The sequence below is a fragment of the Lonchura striata genome, chromosome 14, assembly GCF_046129695.1.
Source record: "Lonchura striata isolate bLonStr1 chromosome 14, bLonStr1.mat, whole genome shotgun sequence".
In the NCBI taxonomy this organism is placed as follows: Eukaryota; Metazoa; Chordata; class Aves; order Passeriformes; family Estrildidae; genus Lonchura; species Lonchura striata.
The window spans coordinates 9867783-9882519 of record NC_134616.1 but is presented as its reverse complement, the minus strand read 5'-3'; the positions used below and the strand labels follow the sequence as shown (position 1 = coordinate 9882519).

Here is a 14737-nt window from a genome sequence, read left to right as displayed (position 1 = left end):
ATCTATGAAAATACATTTACTGTAATTTTTTGATACATAAACTTTTGCAATGTTTTACCAAGCACTGCATCGTTATTTATCAAGACAATAGATGCAGCATTGCTGTTCTGTTCTTTTTTGTCACTTCTTTAATGCCATAAGCATTGTTTCCATTATACATACATTATTATTATTGAAGTGAGATATAGGGTCTGTTTTCTCCCCAAAATGAAGGTAGAATGTAAGATTAACAAACTTAGACCAAGAAATACTAGAGGAACTGCTATCGGAGTCAGTTAGATTCATATCAGTCTTAAATATACAAGAAGTTTCTTTCTTCAAAAGGAAATGTCTTAAGACAACCAACACCACCATACCACACCAGTCTTTTTCCCTCAATTTAATTTTAAAAAGGTGCAGGTTTTTCAAAGACTCATTTATCAGCAGAAGCAGACAAAGCACATTAGCCAACTACAAGACAGAAAATACAAAACCAAAAGATAAAACACATTTATGTGCGATTCTTGTGTCCTTTTATTTTTAGATCAATACTTCTAAAAAGAGTGCAAATACCCCTTTTTCAAAAATTAGAAGGTGATCAATTGTGTACTTGCTTGCCTTGTGAGCTTCTGAAACAAGGCATAAAAGGTCTTGCACTGGCAGAACAGACACAATATTCTTGTGCATGTATCACCAGCATAAAGCTAATGAGCAAGGCTTAAAGACATGCAGTTATATTGAAATACCATCTCACACTGTGATCTCCAAGATCAAAGAGCAAGTCCGAGTTAATCACAGAAGCTGAAATTACCAGAAGTACCAGTAAATATGGATACAAGGATTTTGCTGACACTCTTTTCCATATAAAATACCATCTTTAACAATACAAACAGTAAAACTCAGATGGAACACACAAAACCAACAGAATTGGCTGCTGATGTGAACAAACGAAAACACATGGCTTATAAAAAATTTTTTTCTTTGACAGAAACCAACATCCAACAGGGAAATTTCTGCAACTTTTATTCAGGCACAACTCCAATAAAAAAAAAATCCAAAGGTAATAACTTGCTTTTTAAGATCTAGAATTTGTATTAAGTCATATAGTACAATAGTCAGAACTGATGACACAGCAGAATCTGTAAAGTCTCCTAACTAAAAAGTTTTGTTCCTCTCTCCTTAAGAAATGCTCTGGCTGGTAGAAGTCACACAGCAGCAGCCCCATGTGCAGCGTGCTGATGTAAATTCAAGAAGCTATCAAGGATACAGAAGGACTGACATGACAGGACTGAAGCCAGCTGTGTATCAGCCAGGTCAATGGAAGCTAACAGTAATTACTTCCAGTGTGGCAAAACCTCAGTTTCACACACAGCCTAAATTTACTCATGCAAAGTAAAATTGTTACCATAACCTCACATAAGCTGACAGTCACACGATGCCATTCACAATCCTTCCTCAGTAATCAGTGCAAGTTTAGTACTCCCTTACCCAGGAAGCTCATCCTTTTTCCACACAAATACATACTTCTTTGAAACACTTTATACTTAACTCATAAAGGATCTCTTTACAATTTAACATATTGGGGAAAAAATTATGTGAAAAGGTCAATTACATAAAACAAATAAATTTAGAGACTGTATTACTGATGAAAAAATTATTTTAAATTATTTCTAATGTGAAGACTAGAAATGCTACTTTACATAGGCGCCATGACCTCAATCTAGCACAATTTAAGTCTGTATTAAAAACTGCGTCCAACATAAACTACAACTTCTATTTGACTTAATGCAGAGCATGAACAGGTTCGACTGCATTTAAAAGACATCTACACATTTATTTAAGACCAAAGACAATCTAGCAGAATCTACTGAAAAGTTTCCTTCTATTTACTTTTCTATTAAAGGTAACAAAAATTAAATACCAGAGAGTTAGAATGCTTTAAAATGGTGCTGTGTTTTTCAGTAACAAAATTCCAAGGTAAAAAGCAGTCCCAAAGCAAGCTATACAAGATGAAAACTGTATCACAAAATAAAACACAAGCTGAGTGTTGAATATTATGAAGTTCAACCAGAGTAATTCCGTCCCGTGCAACACAAAGCGTTAAATGTAAACAATACCCAAACAAATATAAATTCACTGACCTGCCAGTGTGCTAGTGTGCCGAAAGGCTCTGACTTGTGAGTCTGACAGCCCCGTAAGCAGGGAAATGACAGTATCCATCATATATTCATCATATATGATGCTATATTGACATTGTCGGACGAGTACTCCAATGAACTCACAAAAACTGGATTTGAACTTTTTCCATTGGGGGCCAGCCATAGTTAGTGGATAATCTCCACTATCCTATTAAAACACAGAAAAGAAAACAGGAAATTATTTCAAACACTTTAAAAGTTATTTCATTAACTAAAGATTAAGATGTTTTTAAAGCCAAAGTCTCAGAGGCCTTAAAAATGATACATCAGAAGAACATTATTCCATAAATATGAATATACTTTGCAGCTGAGGCTTGTTATAACACGGTAACAATATTCAAACTACTAGCTCCTCTTTCTTGTTTGACACAAAATAAAAGGAAAAAATTATTTGCCTTGCAAATCTGTTTTGTTACACTAGAACCATCACATGAACAGTGAGGTGACAAGTTTAGGAACAGGTCAGGATCGTAAGGAAGTTTACAGGAAATGCTAACATATCAGACTGAAACTTAAAATTACCTACTGTAATAGGTCATAAAATTACCAACTACAACACCTCAAATATAACAAATGTGAGTCCTCTTCTGATAAGGGAGCCCTTTACAAATAATGGTAAAATAACAGTGAAAAATAAAGAATAATTTGTTTCAGTGCCACTGTGAACAGTTTCTTTAAGAGGCTGAACAACAATACAGGTTGAAAAATAAAGTATGTATCCATGAAAAGAAATTAAAAATCTGCGAGCTGCTCATCAGAATTCTATTACAAGAAAAAGTGAGCATGAGTTTTAAAAGAACCCATGTACAAACAGTCCCAGGTGTGGCTTTATAAATTTCACACAATATTGCCGAAGAGTAATCAAATATATTTATGCACTGAGGTAGATTTAAGGAACCCTAAAACCCTTTTAAAGAAAAGGATATTACACTTTCCCCTCAGTTAAAGTTATGGATTTTTTTTTAATTATTGGAGGGGTGGCAGTGGAGAGAACTACTGCTGTACTAGACAAATTTGGGGAGGAGGTTTTAAAGCTACATTTACGTAAAGAAACACCACTCAAACCCAAAAAAACCAAAAACAAGTGAAAGCCAAATGAAACCAACATAAAAACCCCAAAACAAAAACATAATTTAAACTTAAAAAAAAAAAAAAGAACCTCACCACCCACCAAAAAAACCTCCCAATATATCTCATTTACCCCAACACTCTGTGGAACAGCAAGTGACAATTTAAAGGGAAAAGAACTATAATCCCCATGAAAGGAAAAGCAATTGGAAAATAATCAAATTTAAATCCCCGCAATTTGTAGACTAATGAATGCATAGAAATAAATTTAGCGACCATTTTAAGGCCTTATATAAACAGCAAGATAGGCAGGCATCCCCCATAGTGCTACCATAGTAGGAGTTCCCACTATTTAAAAACTGAAAGTCAATATTGATTTCTTAAACCATTAATAAAATAAGTTGCATCCATGCAGAGCTTTCCTTCCTAGTCTTTTAAGTTCAGTGAAATAAGAGTTTAATATTTTCATTCATAGAAGTCCTGTAATTTTTTTAACTCCGTATTCTTGAAATAAACGTCTAGCAACATGATCCAGCAAGATTACAACAGGTAAAAAGAAAATAAAAATTAATACATAATCAGCATTTCATTAAATTACCTCATCAAATTCTTCAGTCATTTTTCGGATTATTTCAGAATTCTGCATATGTCGGAACATCTCTGCTGTAACAACTCCTACAATTTAGATATTAGGTCATTAGCACTGTTAATATGAAAGCTGCAGATGGCAGATGACATGCCTCCTGCTACAATGTCAAAATAACCCATTTTCACCTAACCTACTGATTACACATATATATTTTTAATACATTTAACTTCTTTCTTCTAGCATTCACATGTAACAAGTATTTAACACCATTTATTTATGTGGGGTTTAGTCTTCTTAAGAAGTGTGTTTGTGTGCATGTACACACACAGCTAGAATTTATTCACTCGCTCATAATCAGAAATCAAAGCTACTTGTGCCAGACCTCTGTACCAGCGAGCATTACACCATCTGAAGTGATCTTTTGGGACTCAAGATTCTAAATAGTGCAAGACAATTTTGAACAGCTGTATTGCTACTTATCTTCTGCACTACAATAAACACAGCACTTTCATGAAATTTCTGTTTGTCTTGGCCTCAAATTGTTAGATCTCCCAAAGTTTACTGCAAAATTCATGACAAGGATCATCACAGAAAGCATTAAAAGATTCTGCAGCTTAATCTTGTAATAAAAATCAAAAGGCCACTACTCTTGAAAGCACAGATAACCTCTGAAGAACACTGTTAGGTTTCTGGAGATTTACACGTGTTAAAAGTTTATCAGGACAGAGAAACACTTGAGCAGAACAAATTACATCCAGTCCTCCTCCATCAAGCATAGTGACACTGCAAGGCAAGTTACCTTCTCTTCAAAAGAAGCTGAGAGGTAAAAGGATGGAGGATGAAGAAATGAGGAAAGAAAAATCAGGAAATAAAGAAAAATAATAGGGAAACAGAACAATCTTACTGTAGACAGGCTACCATGAAGTTGTCCATAATATCTTTTGAAACAAGCATGTCTACAAAAGTTATGAAGCAATTTTAATAATAAAACATCAAATTAGAATTCTAAGACTGAATAAGCTGAACTATCAGTGATAGAAGAGACTATTTTCTGAAATAATAGCAGGAACAAAGGAAGAGGAAGCACATATTAACTACCAGTACTGATTTCTATCTGCTGTAAATAGAAAAGGTTTAATCAACACTTTAAACTACAGTATAAGATTTCTAAACCTCCTGCTCCCACCTTCAGAAATACTTGTTTAACTCCAAGAACCTGATAATGTAAACTAGCTCTGGGTATGAAGTAATCTTATAGTCTCAGTGGTATGAAAGCAATGATTGAGAATCATGCTTAAATGATACTTGGAATATTAAATATTACTTAAATGGATGAGTAACCATTTCAGCATCTTACCTTTGCAGCCTGAACACTGAATAAAGAAGTTAATGAGATCAAGAAGTGCTATATCTCGGTCATGTTTGTATGACTCTATCCAGTCATCCACTACTGACTGAAAGAAAACAAATAAAAAGGCACTGCTCAGTTTTCATAAATGGAAGACATTGTTACTTAACTGCTTTCAAGTAAGTGATTCTTCTTCATCCCTTTAAGTAACTTGAACACTCTTTTTTGATTACTACAGAATTAAATGCTTAAATGATCTTTTACTGCTTTTTCTGTTCTCAAGAACTCATTTTATTCTATAGACATATACCAGTACAAAACTGACACCTGAACATAAAGCACAGGAATACCATATCCTTCTACAGTAACATTTTTGGAGGAAGAATGAAAAAATAATTGGGGTATTTTAGAGAATTGGGTTTTTTATTTACACCCTTCCCCTGCTCTGCCAAGCCACTGACATTTCTCTGAAGATATTATTTGTGCATTCAACTTCAACAGCTACAACTCCCCATATTCTTTAAAAAATGTGCTCCTTGGATGAATTTTGCATCATCCACATTTACCATAACTGGTTGAACAGCACTGCTCTACACTACATGGATATTAATTACTCAGTAGTCACTAAGTAAAGGAGGAACGAGTACATTTTATTAAAAGACCTTAGTGGGAAGCAACTAAACCTGTGATAATCATTTTGAGAAAACAGAATTTACATGCAATTATGTTTTAGCCATCCATTTGTAGAGTACAAACCATCTACTGTCAAGGTCATAATACACAAACACACAATTTTATTAACACAGGCACAAGAGACTCGCTGTAGTATCAAGTTCTCATGTTTGACTTTTCTTAATATGTTAGTACCCTTCCCTAAATGATGGAATAATTCAGAATTTCAAAAGACAGCTGAACTATTCACCATCTCCAAGGCTCCCTATCTGTATTCCCCGTGCTTACTCTCACAGCTGTGATATTGCTGTGAGGACAAATTAAAACATATTGCCGACAAGAAAATCTTCTGAACAAAGATACAGCTAAATCCTCTTCCCTGAACCTCAGATTGTTTATAATGTAAAGCACAACTGTTATCAACGCAACAGAAAGAATTAAAAATCTTGTGAATGTCATTCACAAGATGAAACTGTCATTTCTCTTCCCAGCAGGAACAGAACCTATGAACTGGACCTGAGTGGACTGACCTGAAGGGAAGAATGAAATGCTGAGAAAATAAGTTTGGCTTCTAAAGAAGGTCATCATGCAAGAACTGAAGAATGATAGGAACGGAACAAATATTTCCATTAGGCAGCCTTGTTTTCAGAATCTATTCAATTTAAAGAAGCGCCAGCAAAACAGTTGTTTCTTGAAATGTTGTCTCTGGAAATGAACCACCTCCTCTTTTTGCCAGGGAACAGACACTAATTCACACTATCACAGAATAGATTAGGTTGGAAAAGACCTTTGAGGTCATCGAGTCCAACCTATGACTTAACACCACCTTGACAACTAATTCAGAAGGTACAGAATAGAATTTAAAATAAAGTAGTTAACTTTAAATTATTACCACAATTTTTTCAGATAACACTGGAGGCCGTGGAAAAAACTTTGTACTCTGACTGCTGAAATGGACTTTAGTTTAAAAATAATTTGAGAAATTTTTTCTTCCTAGTTTTAAAAAATTGACAAAGATTGAGGTATCAGTTTTGCGATTCAACGGAGTAATCAGACCTGGCAAAGGTCCATTTTGCCCTTGGAAAGCAAAATATTTTGACTGTATATCATTTTAAACAGTTAAAAATTCATGAAGATACAATTACTGATTACTGGCTGAACAAGTTGCACACAGCAATAGCTAGAGAAGTATTGTTTTTCCATCTGCTTTGAAATAGAACAAAACAAATGATGGGAGAATCAGAATTTCTCTGTGCAAATATATCCAAGTAATTTGTTCTTGTTCCCAGCTGCAATGCAGGAGCCTGTAAACCTTGAGAGGACTGCACAGCAACCCAGCTTCCTGCACATGTGTTACAGGAGCTGCAAACTCTGGATTTCCAGTCCCAAAGATAGTCTTTCTTCCACACTGCCAGGAGTCACATGAGTGAGTCAGCAGCAAAGCTTCATGGCTGACAGGCTTACACTTATTTCATTTTAACCCTGTGTCAGCTGGGACACTTTAGTGACTTATCTGAATTTAAAAAAACAACAAAAATAGTGCTGTATAGTCTGACTTCCATCCTGTTAGTAAATGCAGTGGGGAAGAGTACCTAATGTAGATACTTGAAGAGGTTAAACCTGCCGTAGGTTGACTTGGCCAGAATATATTGCTACAATGTAAGTGGCTGGAATTTGGGTCAGGAAATTTAAAGAGGAGCCTGTAAGTTTTAGCTAGTGATTTTACTTTGGATGAGAGAAGAGAAGCAACTATTTATTTCAGATAATCCAGAGCTTAGATAATCATGCTCTGGATGCATGTAAACACATCAGATCCTTGTTAAATTCTATGACAACAGTAAGTCTAAACCACATTTGTATTTAGTTACCATCACACAAAAAGGACTTTAAAGTTATGCAATCTAAAATAACCTTTCTTCATTCAGGATACTAAAAACTTGTTTTGAATTGTAGTATGGATATATTAATGAATAACATTTAAAAATGAAAAATCAGTTCATTCAAGATCAAACATCAACAAAGCAAAACCACTTTATTTTGATTCTTACACTTAAGTAAAACCAGCAAATTGAAGGAAAAAATTACTTTCTACTTCACTTGATTAAACTGCATGTAGAAGAAAGTGTTGTTGTATTGAAATTGTATCTACATCCAAGTCATACAGCTATTCCAGGTCTTACCTGCATAGCACTCTTGCCCATTTTCACTACTTCAAAGAGCATCATGTTTTCCACACCATTCTGTTGGTGATGTCCATTCATCCGATTCGGACCACTGGGTTTCCCTCCTCCGTTTCCACTTTTTCCCTTCTCTGCTGGTCCTTTTTTTCCTTTTTTACAAGTCTGCAATCACACACACAAAAGGTTTTATTTAATTATCATGAAGTATTTAAAAAAACATCACTATCCATACCATGACAAATATAAGCAAAGCCTTTGATTTCAGCAACCCTATTTTTTAAATTTCTTACATATATCTGTATGTCTGTTTGTGCGTATATGTGTGTATGTGTGTATATATATATATATATATAAAAATTCAAAAGTTGAGAACAGCAGATCCAGAGTGATACAAAGACCAGCAAGAACTCCAGAGGTTCCTCCTTCCCCCATTTAAAATCTTTTAGCAACTAAAAATGTGATTAGTGATAGTGTGTAACACAGATATTTCTCATGTTTAAATTGTAAATCAGATTATTCATATTTCCTTTAAAACAGTTAAGGTAATTTCCTTAACACATCACAAAGTCTCCTCTGCAACTCAATAACCTTTTGTTTTTTCCGTTTGAATATAGGTTGGCAAGATGGGGGGTGAGGAAGAGCAGACAGGTGCATTTGTATTTGATTTCCTAAATCAAGTGTGACTTCCAGAAAGAAGAAAGAACATTAAGTACAAATTACATTACCATTGTACAAAATCCATCACCACCTCTCCACAACCAGGTGCTTGGCACTAGAACAGGCTCATGGGGTGTCCAGTGAGGGGTCAGCAGGAAAGCCCAGGCCAGCACAGAGCAGGGAAGGAGCCACCCATGGTGGCTGTGAAGCCTGTGACAGGCACATCGGGAGGACAACTGTCCCAGGAAGGGAGACAAGAGCTGGGAACTGGGTTTAGACCTCCCACTCCACTATTTTAACCTCCTGTCTGCAACCTTGCATTTTCAGAAAATACTCTTTCTTGCTCACTGAACTTCAAAGAAAGTGCTAAATTCTTCAATTCATAACAGTAGAAATGTTTCAGTATCCCTAAAGAGTGAACATACTTTGCCTTTGCCTTGTTTTTGGTTTTTTCCTTCAATATCCTCAAAGTCTGTATCAGAAGAGAAGTGTGTTTCAGACTCCCTGCAAGGATAAAAAGACAAACCATTCACACATTTCATCAGAAACATTCTTAAATATACTATATAAAATCTCAGTCCAGTAAGTCAACACCAACAGTGAAACTTTTCCCAAGCCTACTGTTAAGGAACAGAGCACACCCCCACACTCACAGCCTATCCTGTCTCCTCCAAGCAATGTACCTGTGAAGGAAGCCATACAGGGAGATTAAAAGATTTGAGGGTAGGTAGAAAATAGCAGAAGGCTGGGAATCATGCCTTTGACATGTGGCAAACACGACAACATCTCAAAAAGCAAGGAGTTTTAAATACTGGCCACAAATATCTAAACAAAATAAGAAGGAGAAAAAACCCGACAGCAAAAAACATCCCAAAAAGCATAACTTTCCCTGACAACCAAAGTGCCTCAACAGATTTCTTCATGCTGTTAGAAACTTAGCAAATAATTAATAGGTTTGCACTTATGTTGAAAGGTACAGAAAAGAAGTCTAGGTGAGGTTTCCTCATCAAAAAGCTGTAGCTCTGTTTAGGCTTATAAGGTGAAAACATACTAATGGCAAACTCATTTGATTTCCTACACTTAAAAATACACTGCATTGATACACAAATCCTTGATTGGCAGCATTGATAGGAAATGTGAATGTGTGTGAAATGACCTGAATTGTTAATACAGAATGTTTGGCTTTTGTATTTTTACAGTTCCTGTAGAAATTAATTTAAATGATGCTACAAGAGCTCATTTTAATACAGAGATGCAGTACAACGAATTTCAGCTGCTATCACAAATTTCTGATACAGGCTTCCTGATTCAATTAACAAAATAATCAGAAAGATGACTGGAGGCATGGGAGACTCATTCTAAAATGCTCCAGACATTTACCGTCTCTCACTACTGCAAGTACCTTTTGACATGGACTCTGCCATGTCTAGTTTTGCTGACTATGCAAGCTGATATGGACTGGAAAAGCCTGCAAACCAGGACACTGGGGAGAAGAATGAAAGAAAGAAAAAAAGTGGAAAAAATTTCTTCTTCTAAGATTCCTAGATGTTCTTATTTTCACAGGGAAGATCTAAATATAAATTCCAAATGCTTCACTAAGCAATAAACTGTACCAAAAGAGTACAAAACTATTATAAACAGTTGTAAAAACACTACTTCTTATTAAACCATCTTCCAATTTATTTCCAATCTTTATTTCTCACTGAAAAGAAAAAACACCCACACAAACTTAATGATACAAAACTGCACCGTTGCATCTTTTTAGACTTCATAACTGGGTTAATCCATTTCAACAGTCTAGAGAAATGTGTTCATACCAGTCCCTTGACAATAAAATGGAATGAACTGGATTCTTTTGGTCTCCTTAAAATAATTACTTCTCTATCCTAAACTGCAATCCGTACCTAATTCTAAATATTGGAAACTCAAATGTCAGTTTCTAAAAAATTGTGGGAAGACAAAAAGCTTAGTAAAATTATGTCAAAAACACCAAGGAACTGATGCCAGAGTGAAGTCATTAATTTGGCTTTAACTAAAGCATTTGGCATTACATATTTTAAATATTAAGTGACTCACCCCAGTTAAGGGCAAATATTTCAACTACTTGATTTAAAATCAGATTTTTAAAAATATTTTAAAAACTTATTTACTGTTGAATTAATACTCAAAAAAATTAAAAATGCTTTTACCAACACCTCAATAGGGAAAAAAACAGAATGCCATTCTTTATTATGTTTTCTTGTTTCCAAGAGAAAGTAAACCATAACACAAAAAAGACACAGTACATTTACAAACAGAACAACAAATTTTTAAAACACTTACTGAAGGAGAGTAAAATCAGTTGGTATTTCTGGAGCTGCTATCATTTCTTTATCATCTTCTGGAACACCACTGTATTAGAAAGATATTCAAAAAGCAGTCTGAAGTGCAAGCTTACTTTTCTTTCTTCCTTTGTAGCAGACGACTTCTAGAATGAAATAAATAAAAAATACAGTGAAAATTATTCCACACATGGAAGGATGGAGTTGGAAACACAGGAAAGGTAGATCACACTATCCTCTGTTTCCAACCAAGCTTTTTCCTGTTTTAAAGATTTTGAGTCCTCTCATGATCCTACTAACAAAGTGACTCTACAAATGGTAAAAACATTGCAGTAAAATACAGAAACACTGTAAAAAACCCCAACCAAACAAAATGCAACAAAAAAAAAGAAAAAACCGAAAACAAAATAACAAAAACAAAACAAAAAAAAATCAAACACCTCACACACACATTTTCTGAATAGGATGAGCAAATTGGAATGGTTTTCATTAACACCTCTAAGTAGCAGAGCCCAGAACTGACAACACTAGGGTAATTCTAGTTCTAGTTGACCAAACCAAAACTAGACTTGATGTTGAACTTGAAGCAAAATACGCGTATTCTTCAAGATATTATATACAGCAACTTTGCATCTCCAACTTGCCAACTTCCATGTAATTTCCCATAAATATAATCTCTTCCAACAAGTTCTTATAACCAGCTGCTTCACAACTCCATGTCTTACAGAGTTGATAAACCAGACTTACAACAGGTTTAACAATTGAAGCATTTGTCAAGACTCTTAGGAGTACCAAGGAAGATAATACTATCCACATATTATAAAGGAAAACATTGGAAACACAATTTTTTAGCAATAAAATTAAAGATCGTGAAATACTTGTTTTAAACTTCATTATAAAAAATTTAAGTTTTTATCTTATTTTTCCTGTTATCAAGGGGGAAAAAATCTCCCTGAGTACTTCAAAAGCAAGTTTTAGCCATCCACCAGGTTTTCTATGTCACTTGGCTCCCCAGATTAACTTTTACACAGTGAAATTAAGAAAGTATGATGTTCAGCTATTTTAAAGACAGAATACCAAGGAGAAAAACTTTCAGAGTCATTCTGCTGACTCTACAGCTTTTTGGAGTGATTAGGTATTTGAGGGAAAGATTAAATTTTGGCATGCTAAGCACGTGTTGCTCAAAGTATGGTAGCCCTGCTCCAGAGACTGCATTTCAAGTGAGCATGTGGCAGAGAGGCTGGACAGGTTTTCTCCTGCAAGTGCTTATTCCGAATGCTAGGGGCCACTGTAGCTTCCAGGATTTAGAGAGATGAGAGAAACCATAAACTCTGAATTTATTAAGTTCTCTTTCTTCACATTGCACATAATTACATTAAAGTAGAGAACCACAGTGGAAATAAATAGTGACAAAGGCAAGGAGGTTCAATCTCAAGACAGTCTGCAAGTACAAAAGCATGTTCCATCCAAAACACAGCAGAAGATAAAAAGCTTCAAGAAAAACGATGCTGCAGAATGGCAGCACCCTCTGCCACTGCATTCCTCCCTTCTCCAAAGGCACCACATGGGCACACGACCAATGCACTCCGTTCACACTCCCTGTAGCAACCCCTGCCCAGCCACTCACCCTTGTAGGCTCTGCCAAGTCAGAATCACCCAATTAAAGTCCCCACCAAAATGGGCAAAATGCAATTCAAGTATTTTTCCCCAAGATTCTCAAGCTAAACTGGTTCAACAGCAGATATCCAGAGTCAAGGAACAGAAAACACAAGACTGCATAGCCACCAGCAGGGGAGGGAAGGGTATAATTCCCTTCTTTGGTGTCAAGGTGCTATTATACCATCCAGGCCATCTGTGAAATGCCATGCTCAGAAGCTAATATATCAGAAAGTTATACACTTTGGAATTGTTTCATGTACTTTGTATTTATTTATCTCTTAATATTTACTTTGATTCCAATCAGCAATATAAACTTGGAAAAAAGGACACACTTTAATGCCTTGGTCATCAGGCTGGCACCTGCTCAGCTGTACAGGGAGGGGGAAACAGGAAAAAAAAAAAAAAAAAAGAGAAATTAAGAAGAAAGATAAACATCTACACAAGTTCTTTTTGAGGCACGCTTGTGATTCAGTCCCAGTGGAAAGCAGAGATGCAAACTGCAAAAACCACATTGCCCAGTTTCAAGTTCAACCTGTCTATCAATGTGCTGGTATTTGATTTTTTCTAGTTTACATTTTTTAATGTTAAGAGGTAAGACATCTACTAAAGTGACAATCAGGATCCTTACAAGCAAACTGACTCCTTATATAAAACCCAAGCATACCATGCTATGATATTTTGCAAAAATCTCAATACATTCTTATAATCACAAAAAGTAAAGAAAAAACTCCAAAACTATGAAAAAGGATGTGCAAAGTATTAGAGTATTCGTTCTCTACATCAAACAACCCAAATAAATCAGCAACAAAAGCTGTCTGCCATTTAGACCAACCTGAACTTCTTGTCAGAACTGTTCATCTTAGTACAGAGCACAAAACATTAAACACAGCATTTGTCAAAACCACCTCCTAGAATAGAGCAGACCTATCAAGTTCTTGCCTGATGCAGAAGCATTACCTACTGAGATACACATTTTTTGTTTTTCTTGAAGGTAGAACAAACTTGGCCCTCATGAGTGCAACTATATACTGGCATTCTGGAAAACAGAAGCTAGAGATGAACACCTGGCAGTGGTGTACAAAGAGCGTAAGGGAGCTCAGGTGTCAGGCTTAAGTTTCAGCAATGACCAAAAAACCCCTTGCATTTGTCCTACTAGAGAATAATCTCACAAGGTTTACACACAATCCCAAATGAGTCTTATGATGCTCAGCCAGCAGAGTCAACCTAGTCCAGTAAGTGCCCTGGCAGTGGCCAAGAGAAGCTGCCCAAGGAAGACCACTATCTTCTTTATAGCAAAGTTTCCCTGAATTACTTCCTAGCATCCAGAAATAATCTATGGATTTTTCTGGCCAGAGAGCTTGCCCCTATATTTCACAACACCTTTTTTTTTTCCATTAGTATTTCCAAATAGTTTTTTAACTCAATACTCAATGGAGGGTCTTCCATCCAAGAACTCCCACAGCCAAATTCCATACTACAAAAAGGCATATTCTTTGCCTTGAATTTATTATTTTCCAACTTTATGTCATATTCTCTTGTTCTGGTATGGGAGAAAAGCAACACTGGTCATTCCTCAAGATTCTTCATCTCATTAAACACTTTCTGGGAATTCAAGAGTACTGCCAGCCACATCTTCCTCATGCCCACACTGGATGACTCATTCAAAGCAAGTGGTTCAGGAAGTCAATACAGAAAGATGCTTATATGAAAGATTTTTCTACCAAAACTTTTTAAATATATCAAGTTCATCTATCACAGCGAAATCTGAAAAGAAAGAAGTGAAATTCTTGCAGACGTCATTCCAAACAGTGCAGGTCTACATTATCTATTAAATGAGTTCTAATAAACAAATTGTTTTAAGAACTCTAGGAAGTAAACTCTAAACTAAACTGTATCATAAAAATTAGCTCTCGAGTTTCTTTTTTGATATGTTCACAGAATTCCAACTTTAATTTTCCCAAGCAGATACTGAAATCTCTCAAGTCTGTGAAAACTTTAAAAGGCATTCAACTTTGTGAAATCATAATTAAATTATTAACTATAAAAAGAAAATGTATCCTGCTGAA

The 14737-nt window shown here is 35.5% G+C and overlaps 1 protein-coding gene across 6 annotated transcripts in view; it reads right to left on the bottom strand.

Annotated features, from left to right (window-relative positions):
- Nucleotides 1-14737, bottom strand: part of STAG2 (STAG2 cohesin complex component) — a 73886-nt gene that overhangs the window by 26882 nt on the left and 32267 nt on the right. For all 6 annotated transcript variants that reach the window (XM_077786528.1, XM_077786533.1, XM_077786532.1 and 3 more), the window contains exons 2-7: nt 11014-11158; nt 9117-9195; nt 8035-8196; nt 5192-5288; nt 3844-3920; nt 2121-2325 (exon numbers count right to left, since the gene is read on the bottom strand). In XM_077786528.1, coding sequence (XP_077642654.1) covers nt 2121-2325; nt 3844-3920; nt 5192-5288; nt 8035-8196; nt 9117-9195; nt 11014-11057 — 664 coding nt within the window. In that variant the 5' untranslated portion in view covers nt 11058-11158. The remainder of the gene's footprint in view (nt 1-2120; nt 2326-3843; nt 3921-5191; nt 5289-8034; nt 8197-9116; nt 9196-11013; nt 11159-14737) is intronic.